We start from the raw sequence: 9,689 nt of genomic DNA on the forward strand, positions 1-9,689 counted from the left end.
CCAGAGGTGGTGGTGAGGCTGAGAGGCAATCTGAGTAGGCCAACCAGGGCCAGAGCATTCGAGTGTCGGGATGAAATGAAATACTGCGGACAGGGGCATGGATTTGGCGGTTTTCAGCCCTTGGTCCCAGCTCCGTCAGAATTCACCCCCATCCACCGGGCCCAGGGCCGAGGGGGCCAGGCCTGCGGGGGGAGGAGGTGGCCTTCAGCAACGTGTCCCGTCCCATTCATCTTCCTCTCTCATCTGAAAGCCTCCAGCCCCCCCACAGTTCTGCAGTTATAGATGCGTCCCCGCGTGGGTCACGGGGAAGCCTTCCTTCCCCAGAGGCGGCTGAGGGCCACCCAGGTGACACCAGCCCACTGTCTGCGTTCCTGTCTTGCCTTCCCCTCCCCCAAGGGCTAAAAATAAAACGTAAACGAGTCAAGATGACTATGTTATGACGATAACATAGTTTATGCTTTTATACTAAGAAAGTAAAGCGGAAAATTGTGTAGAAGACGAAGTGGGCGGCTGCCCAAATTAGAATCCGGGCGGTCAGAGCACGGAGGAGATCGGCTCCGTGGCGTGGGCCTCGGGCTCATTCAGAAACAGCTCTGCGAGCCCCCCGCCCCCCGCCCCTCCACCCCACCCCGTTGCAAAGTCTCAGCATGTGAAGCGTCACTGTCTATGGGGGGGAGGGGGATGATCATAGCGTGGTGGTTGTGTCTCCCTCTTTTAAAGATGGGTCCTGAAATGGCAGGGGACTGAATGGTGTCTGGGGTCTGCTTCAGTAACACAGAGGTAGGAGACGCAGATGGGTGTGCATGTGGGAAACGGACCATGAGTTCACGGATGACAGGTTGGGTTCGTGATGGGTCTCTGGGTCTTCATTAGTTTAGTCTGTTCTCTCTACCTGTATATTTGAAGTTTTTCATCCCTTAGAAATATCTGTCGCCCGGCCGGTGTGGCTTGGTGGTTGAAGGTCAACCTATGAACCAAGAGGTCACGGTTTGATTCCCAGTCAGGGCACATGCCAGGGCACATGCCAGGGCACACCGTGGGGGGCGTGCAGGAGGCAGCCGATGGCTGTTTCTGTCTCTCCCTCTCTCTCTGTCTCTGAAATAAATAAACAGGTATTTTAAGGAAGGAAGGAAGGAAGGAAGGAAGGAAGGAAGGAAGGAAGGAAGGGAGGAAAGAGAAAGAAAGAACAAAAGAAAGAAAGGAAGAAAGGAAGGAAGAAAGGGGGAGAAACTGGAGGTTCCGGTTGCCGCCTGCCCAGGGCTTCTGGTGGGAGGAGCGCCATCCAGCCCTCAGGTCACCCCACTGCAGTCGCACAGCCCGGACAGACTTTCCTCTCTGGCTTTGCGTAGCTGCCTCCTGTTCCCTCTTCTCCATGAAGAACGGGAGCGATTTGCCACGAAAAGGAGGCTCACAGATTGGGATCATTTCCAGTTCTGCTCTCAGGGGCTGGTCACCAAGGCGGGTCCGTGGCTGTGCAGCCTGGCATTGCGGGCCTGCCCCTACCCATGGCGCTGCCAGGCCCACGTGTGGCCTTTGTGTTGTAAAGAAGGACGCCCCTGGTGGTTTCAAGCGGGGGAGGGTATGATTGCATGGGATTTTAGGAAGATTAATCACCCACAGATCATACCAGTTGGGGATGTCAAGGCACCGTGAGTGGTTGGGATAATATGATTATCATCATACTGTCTGATCGGAGAATATGATTTCGAAGGCACGGGCATTTGGAAGTGGTCATTTTCTTGCCAGACACAGCGTGCGGCCCTTCAGTAATGCCCACAGATCTGCCCAATCATTGGCCAAAGTGCCCTCCTGCCAGGAACCCTCCCACCTGGAGCCACAAACCTCCAGCCACAGGGAAGAGCAGTATCTGGCATGAGCAGGTGTCTGACGCCCTCTGGTGGCGGATAAGGGGAACTGCCGGAGCATTCCCCCATTTCCACGGATGGGGGACCACAGTCTTGTTGAGCTGAGGGCAGGTAAACGAAGGCCCGAGGTCCCCCCACGCTGAGCAAGGGGCAGAGTCCCCGAGGGTGTGTGTAGACGTGCTTGAGTCCGCTCTGTCTCCTTCCGGCCACTCGGCTTCCAAGTGACAGGCAGGCTAACGCTCACCGCGGGAACTCAGCCCTGCAGACACGGGTTCCTTTAGAATTCACTCGAAGGATTTCCATGGCCTGCAGCCTTTCTGCGGCCGCCGCCTGCCAAATGGTGGGTTGGAGGAAGTGCAGGCGTGAGGGCCCACAGAACCTGAGCTCCTATCCCGTGGTGGGGCCATAACCCAAAACCTATAACTTCTCGGTGCCTCAGTTGCTTCATCTGTAAACTGGAGAGGGGGAGAGACCCACGCCCCAGAGCGGCTGTGAGGACCAAGTTACAGACGTGTCTGAGGGCCCTGGCTCCCAGGCACTTCGAGGGGACTTACTCTACGTCGCTGTTGGTAGTGGCATGGGTGTGGCCAGGCAGACGTGGCGGTGGGTCCTAAGCAGTGAGGACAAAATTAGGGCCCGTGGGGTGACCACCTGAGCCCTCGGGTGAATGAGAATGAGAAATACCAAGAAGTGGCCGACAGCTCCGCCTGCGGGGCTGGGCCTGCCTCTGGGCGGCCCTGCTGTCTCCCTGAGGCCCCTGGGGAAGTTCACTGTGGCTCTGGGGTCCTTTGAAGAGGCAGGCTGTGCCCGTGTGATAACCAGACAGAACTTCTTCAACAAGTAGCAGCAACTTATTTTTATTGATCAGAGAGAGAGAGAGAAAGAGAGAGACAGAGACATCGTAGCAGCAGTTTATTTTTATCGATCAGAGAGAGAGAGAGAGAGAGAGAGAGAAATCAGTGATGAGAATCATTGATTAGCTGCCTCCTGCATGCCTCCTACTGGGGACCAAGCCTGCAACCCGGGCGTGTGCCCCTTCTGGTTCATGGGTCAATATACAACCATTGGGCCACACAGGCTGGGTCATATGTATCCCATGTTCCGCAGGCTTCCTGCTGTTTATGGAGCGTGTTTAATTCATGCATGTGTGATGCAGAACGCTCCTTCTCAGGGGGGACATTCCAGCCTGCATATTCGAAGACAGAGGAACACACTTGTATCAGTGGAGGGCACGGAGGGCAAGTGGGAGTGAGAACAGTATTATGCCAGCCGGGGAATCGGCGTTACGTTTCAGGGGCAGCTAGGAAGTGGCGGACACAGCCTAGACTCCGTCTTCTCTAGGCTGATGCTGCCATCTAGTGGCGAAGAGCCACAGGCGATCTGGGTGCCCTCTGCCCTCCACCCACTTGGAGGGACTTAGAATGACTGAGTCCAGCTAAGGAAACAGACTCCTGCCTAGGGGAGACCGCATGCAGGCCGCCCTCCTGGGACCCACCATCCCCGAGGCACAGAGAGGGCTCTGGGATACGCGTTGTGTGCCCCGCATCTAATCCCCAGCGTGCCGCAAGGCAGCTCTTCTTATCTCCGTGCTCCGCTGCTGGCTGATCCCAGCGGCTTCGCTGCTGTCCCAGGGTTCGCCTCCTGGTCTTTCTCTGGAACCTCGGTGGCCCCAGAGCCTGGGTTCAAAGGTCCCTCTATCATGTACGAGCTGTGTGGCCCCGAGGCAACTGACTAACCTCTCTGAGCTCTGTTCTTCCATTTATAACAAGAGTATGGTGACATGAACCTTGTCCGTGGTCATGAGTATTTTTGCTGGAGCTCAGGTACCTGGGAAGGGACGACTTGAAGAAAGACATTGCCTCAGGGCAGGTTAATAGGGGGCCGTGCCCCGTTCTGAGTGCGTCCGTCATACGCAGACAAAACAGAGGACCAACTAGACCACTTTCAGTCATAGCGAGGCCAAAGCACACACCCACATGCACTGGCCAGTGAGACGCTACGTAAAGATCCATGTCTGTTTCCTCGAGGTTTTATCAGCAAATCCCCCCTCGGAGGAAAGCACAGACTTCCCCTGAAGTGATTTTTCCTGTGTCACACACACAGCCCTCAGCTCCTCTGGTCCCTGCCCTGCCAGTGTTGTCTCGGCCACGGCCAGCAAATCAGGCTGCCCCATGAGGCCACTGTGGCCGTAGGTCCATGGCCAGGAAGGGACCAGAGCTGGGCCTGGGACCCGGGCCGGGCTAGCACCATCTTTTTAAGTCGGCAGGGAAGTCTGACTCCTGAGCCACTGTTGGAACAACAACAGACAGCAACGCTAAAATCTGCAACATCGAAATGAATACCTACCTAATCCGACATTCTCAGAGCACGCCATTATGTCAGCTTTGTTACTTGCTAAGTTTCATGCCCATAAACATCTCATCACATTTGGAAATAATTTGTGGCTTCAGTTTTTCTTCTGTCCGAGGATTCCTGAGTTTGCACAATGGGTGCTGAGAGATCGCCGCCAACCGTAAATTAAACAAATTACATAGTGCCAAATAAAGGAAAAAGCAAAATTATAGAAATTCTTTCAAAAATGTTTATGGCAGGAAAATGGTTTGGTGATAGACGTGTCTGTATTTTAATATGCTTCATGTGATGGGGGTGAAATTCTTGGAAAGTAAGTGTATGGGAGGCCCCACAAACATTTTGATTTTGATTGACCAATCAAAACATTACAGGATTCGCATAGCCGGTGTGGCTCAGTGGGTGAGCGTTGACTATGAACCAGGAGGTCACAGTTCAATTCCCAGTCAGGGCGCGTGCCCGGATTGTGGGCTCCATCCCCTGTCGGGGGCGTGCAGGAGACAGCCAATCAGTGATTCTCTCCTATCATTGATGTGTGTTTTTTTCTCTCTCTCTCCCTTCCTCTCCGAAATCAATAAAAATATATTTTAAAAATATTACAGGATACCTGCACAATACAGAGTGCTCCATGGGGTTTCCGAAAATTAGAAATGCGGGCTTTTCCCCTCTAGGATTTTAGGCTGATTCCTACAATGTGATTTGTATAATCAGACACCTCATCCTGTTGATGGGAGCCGTGTCCTTGCCCTTTGACTGTGTTGCTCATGGAACCCCCTGGGCTTTGTCATCTAACCTGTGTCCCCTGTTCTTTCCCCAGGAATCCTGTTCACCATGCTGGTGTTTGGACCTGCCTGCGGCTTCATCCTGGGCTCCTTCTGTACCAAAATCTACGTGGACGCTGTGTTCATCGATACAAGTAAGAGACACCCCTCGGTCTCCGAGCGCCGTCACAAGCCTCCCCCTTGCCTGGGCCTGGGGACGGAGCGGTCAGCCTGTGGTTCTGAGACCGTCCTAGCTGGGGGCAGCCCTACTGTGTGCACCTGGGTGGTGCCGCTGGCGGCCCGCCTGAGATCAGAAGGAAGGGGCACGAGTCGGGTTCAGGGGGCCTGGACTCACGTCCGTGCTCTGCCAGTATCTGCTGAGGCCGAGTAGCTCCCTGTGGTGGAGTTCACCCTCACCTGTAAATGAATGGCGACGGCGCCTGTAGCCTCCTCGCTGGGCTGTGGTGAGGAGTGAATGAGAAACTAGACGTGGAAACTCCAGGCATGCGTGAGTGCTCGTCGAATGCTGGTCCATGCACCTATGTGAGGACTGCACCTTTTTCTTTTCTCTTTTAAGAATATATTTCTATTGATTTTAGATGGAGAGGACTGGGGAGGGATAGAGCGATAGAAACATGGATGAGAGAGAGAGAGAGACATCGATCAGTTGCCTCCTGCACGCCCCCTACTAGGGACCAAGCCCACAACCCAGGCACGTGCCCTGACCAGGAATTGAACCAGGACCTCTTGGTTCGTGAGTCGATGCTCAGCCACTGAGCCACACCAGCTGGGCCAGCCGCAGTCTTTTTATAACCCTGTCTCCGAAGTGACATCTCCTTGCCTCTGCTGCATCCCGTGTGCGACAGGCAGAGAAGGGATGACTCTACACGGATGCGAATGCCAAGGGTGGGGACCGCTGGGGGCTGCCTGGTCACTGCCGGCCTGGGTGGCACCGCTCTACCTCAAGCCCGAGAGAGGGCGTTCTATTCCTGAGCAGTCCCACGAGTGTGGAGCCCCGTGGCCTTTCTCTCTGAAAACAGCGTGCGGGAAGCAATCCCACCTCCTACTGCCAATCTATCCCCGGATCAATAAGAACTCCCAGTCCCCGCGTTTTCCATCCATCATCGCTCGGCAGGGCCAAATCTACTGATTCGCCCCAAAGAAATAATGCGGCTTTAAATCCAATCAACATTGTGACTCACTCCATTAATCCCGCTGATATATTTACTTGTAGCTAATGATGTTACAAATTTCCAAGGGGAAAAGAAAAAGCAGCCTTACTTATTTATTCTTCGAAGGCCTGGGTCTAGGAAGGCTGCATTGGTGGAGTTGATTGGCCCTTTCAACCCTACTCCAAGGGGACGAGGGTCCGAGAAACAACACGAGAAGTGAGTCGGCTGCCATCTTACTTATCTGACAAAAAAAGCCAGCTTCTGCCACCTCACCAGAGGCCACACCAGCGGGGACAGTAGGCGGGTGGGGGAGGGTCGTCCTCCCAGTGTGAGGGGGGCTGCCCAGGAGGGGGAGCCGCATGGCCAGGCAGCGTCAGCCCTAGCATATGAGCAGCGGCCCCTTGAATCAAGGCCTGTGGATAAACACAGTCTTGGAACCAGAGGGAACCTCAGACGTCATTCTCTCCCAGCTCCTCCTTTGTGCAAATGAGGAAACTGAGGCCGAGAGAGGGGCAGGGACGTGCCGACCCGAGGGCTGGGTCTGTTTAAACCCAGGCGTCCTGCGTCGTCGGGGTGAGGGCATTTCCACTTCAGGAGGCCCATCCCCACGCTCCCCCTGGCCATGAGCTGGCATCTTAGTGCCTAGTAGCAAGGGCTGGCCAGCTGGCTGGAGGCAGCCTAGCTTGTCTGCTCCTGGTCCCCTCAGGGTGCCAGCCTTTGCCATGCTGTCCCTGCAGCCACATACACGTGCTGTCTCCACTTCATTTTGTCCATCATCTCACCCGTCGGGGCCCAGCGTGGTCCAGGCTCCGGGGCCCAGGCTCATGGGCAGCGTGGAGCCTCCCATGTCCGTCTTACTGACGACAGCCTCCCCCTAACAGGTTCACGGTGGGCCTGCCCGGCGTGTGTCAGGGATGGGAGTCACTCCCCGCCTTTGTCTGCTTCCCTCTGAAGGCCATGGGCCTGCGGTGCTGCTTCTCACCGGCAGAGGGCAGGAGAACACAGTGTATTGTGTTGGAGGCACAGCCAGGGAATTCTGGAGTGATTTTTCTTCTTCTCAGCCTGTGACTGGAAGGCACGCTGTCTCTGAATGGGTTGGGGCTGTGCTTTAAGGAAGGGCCCCCAGTTTTTTTAGGGATGATCCTCTATCGTTTCCTCACTAAGACCGAGCCCCCCATTAGGACTGTCTGGTCTGTGTGTCCTTAAGCGTGAGTATAAGGGGCCACACACCCAGCACATGCTCCTGAAATTCCCCTGAGAGCCAGCGGGATCGGGAAAGGCACGGCCTGGGGAGGTGCCAGCGACCCTCGGGGGCCCTGCTGGGGGCAGATGAAGGAGGGAACCTGCCTCCCTAGCACAACCTGGCAGCAGCTGCGGACACAGGGCGGCAGGGAGAGAACCCTAAGGATTCCTTCCTGCTGGACCAATTCGCCCGGGGGCAGGAAGCCTCTCTCTGCCTAGGGCCATCTGGGTATTTAGCACATCATTCGTGGGCCAATCACATTTATCGGCTTAAAAATCAGCGGCTCTATTTGGTCAGATTTACCTAACTCACCCCTGATGCCTGGGCAGGCCCAGACCTAATGATTTGGGCTCGCGGGCCGGACGTTCCCCACCCCTGAATTAGCTCCACAACCGGGACCCTGAGCGTTCCATGCTGCCCTCCAACTCAGCCCCTTCCTGTCTCCACTTCTAATTAGGTCGGTACCTTAATGACCTTCCCGGAGTTCTCGGGTCCCATAGCAAAATTCCACAAACTGGGTGAGACAAATAGGTAGATGGACTGAAAAAAAAGAAAAATCCCCAAACTACCCAGAGAGCCGTAGTGTCACTTGTTCATCAGGTTCGAGAAGTGGATGTCCCCCATTGGCCATGATCTGCCCTCCCACAGCCTCGGGGACCCTCCTGGGTTGCTGGGTTGGTTAGTTTCAAGCTGGTTCCACCCTATTCCAGTGGTTTTCTTCCGAACTTATGATGAAAACGGCCATGGGAAGTGGGAAGAAGTCTCACCCCCTGTGATTGCCCTTTGACTCCGGGGACACGCAGACAGCAGCCAAGAGCGTGCACAGCTTCTCGGACAAAACCACAAAAACACGCCGAAGGTCAGAGTCCGAGACGCAGGAGGGTTAGAGAATGGACAGGGTTAAGCAGGAACCCTCCCAGCTTATAGACCAATGCAAGGCCGGCCTGTGCTGTGCCTCCTGACAGACGGACATTTCCTGCCTCCTGACAGACGGGCATTTCCGGCGTGGTGACCCCTGCTGTCCCTGCTCCAGACCGCCCTCTGCCTGGAGTGGCCGAGGGCTGGACAGGCGGCTGGAGGGAGCCGACTTAGTCCGCTCACGGCACCCTGAGGATGCCATGCCTCGATTCTGGCCTCACCCCATTCTCTTGAACGTCTTTCTTCATCTGCGACTCCAGTTCCATTGGCATTTGGTACATCTAAGTAAAGGACACAGATGGGTGCTTTTCAGCGTCTCTGGGCATCTGACTGACAGTAGCCCTCGCCAGGAGGCTGGAGCTGTAGTAACGATTCAAGATCAAGACGCGAACTAGAATCAGATTGAAAGAGAAGTAAAGAGATTTTCCTGCCTTGCCCCCAAAGCACCTCAGACGGCACCGTTGCTCTCCCCCGCCTGCCCAGGACCGCTGTTCTTAAGGAGCATGGGTTTACCTTTGCTAAGCCTTCTGTATCAGTCAGCATAGGCCAGGTTCTGCTGCAGTAACACACACCCTCAGCAGCTCAGTGGCTTAGAATCCTGAAAGTTTACTTCTTGCTCGTGCTGTATACCCAGTGCAGGTCAGCAGGGACAGTTGTTCCCTGTAGCCTCTGGTACCACCTCAGGAGCTTTCACACGCTCCCATGACCAGAGGCACGGAGCATGGCGAGTGGCACGCCGGCTTATATGTACCTACCTCCCCTCAGAGGGGGCGTGACGTGTGCCCTCCCACCCCGCCTCTCAGATTTTACTGCCAAAACGATGGTGCAAGGCCACATCCTCCTTGTTTTCAGAAGAAAAGACCCAAATGTAGACCTTGGTGATGTTGGCTGCTCGCTAGCCGATATGGACGGTTCCACCTCCACGTCGGGAATGCTGGACAGTCACCTGCTGAGCGGGTGGAGGGAGTTCCACCATAAGGAGCTGGAACGCCTCCCAACAATACCCTTCATTGTGCAGATGGGGAGAGAAAGGCATCTTAGAAGACGTTTCTCAGACCAGGTCCGAGTGTCCGTGGTCTTCTTGGGAACCCCGATACCAGAACGAACCCCCCCCCCGGCAGCATGCACAAAGCCACTTGGTGGGGGTCAGAGCATGCCAGCGCCTGAATGCCTGCATCCTACCTTCCGCCCCATGAACTTGGGCTTGGTCCCTGACCTCCTGCGCCTTGCTCTCCCCAGCGGGGGACAATGGGGATCATAGAAGACTGTTGTGCAGGGCTGTCGGAAGGGCTGGCAGGCATGGTGAGGACACACGGTGCCTGAGCCGCAGCAGATGATGGTGGCATTTGCCTTGGTGCTGGCCACAGAGTCTGTGGGGGGG

The 9,689-nt window shown here is 55.5% G+C and overlaps 1 protein-coding gene across 1 annotated transcript in view; it reads left to right on the top strand.

The window, feature by feature from the left end:
- Positions 1 to 9,689, top strand: part of SLCO3A1 (solute carrier organic anion transporter family member 3A1) — a 157,680-nt gene that overhangs the window by 109,385 nt on the left and 38,606 nt on the right. Inside the window, exon 6 of the mRNA XM_015569118.1 lies at positions 5,032 to 5,330. Within this exon, the coding sequence (XP_015424604.1) occupies positions 5,032 to 5,330 (299 nt within the window). The remainder of the gene's footprint in view (positions 1 to 5,031; positions 5,331 to 9,689) is intronic.

Source organism: Myotis davidii, unplaced genomic scaffold, assembly GCF_000327345.1.
Source record: "Myotis davidii unplaced genomic scaffold, ASM32734v1 scaffold164, whole genome shotgun sequence".
Classification (NCBI taxonomy): Eukaryota; Metazoa; Chordata; class Mammalia; order Chiroptera; family Vespertilionidae; genus Myotis; species Myotis davidii.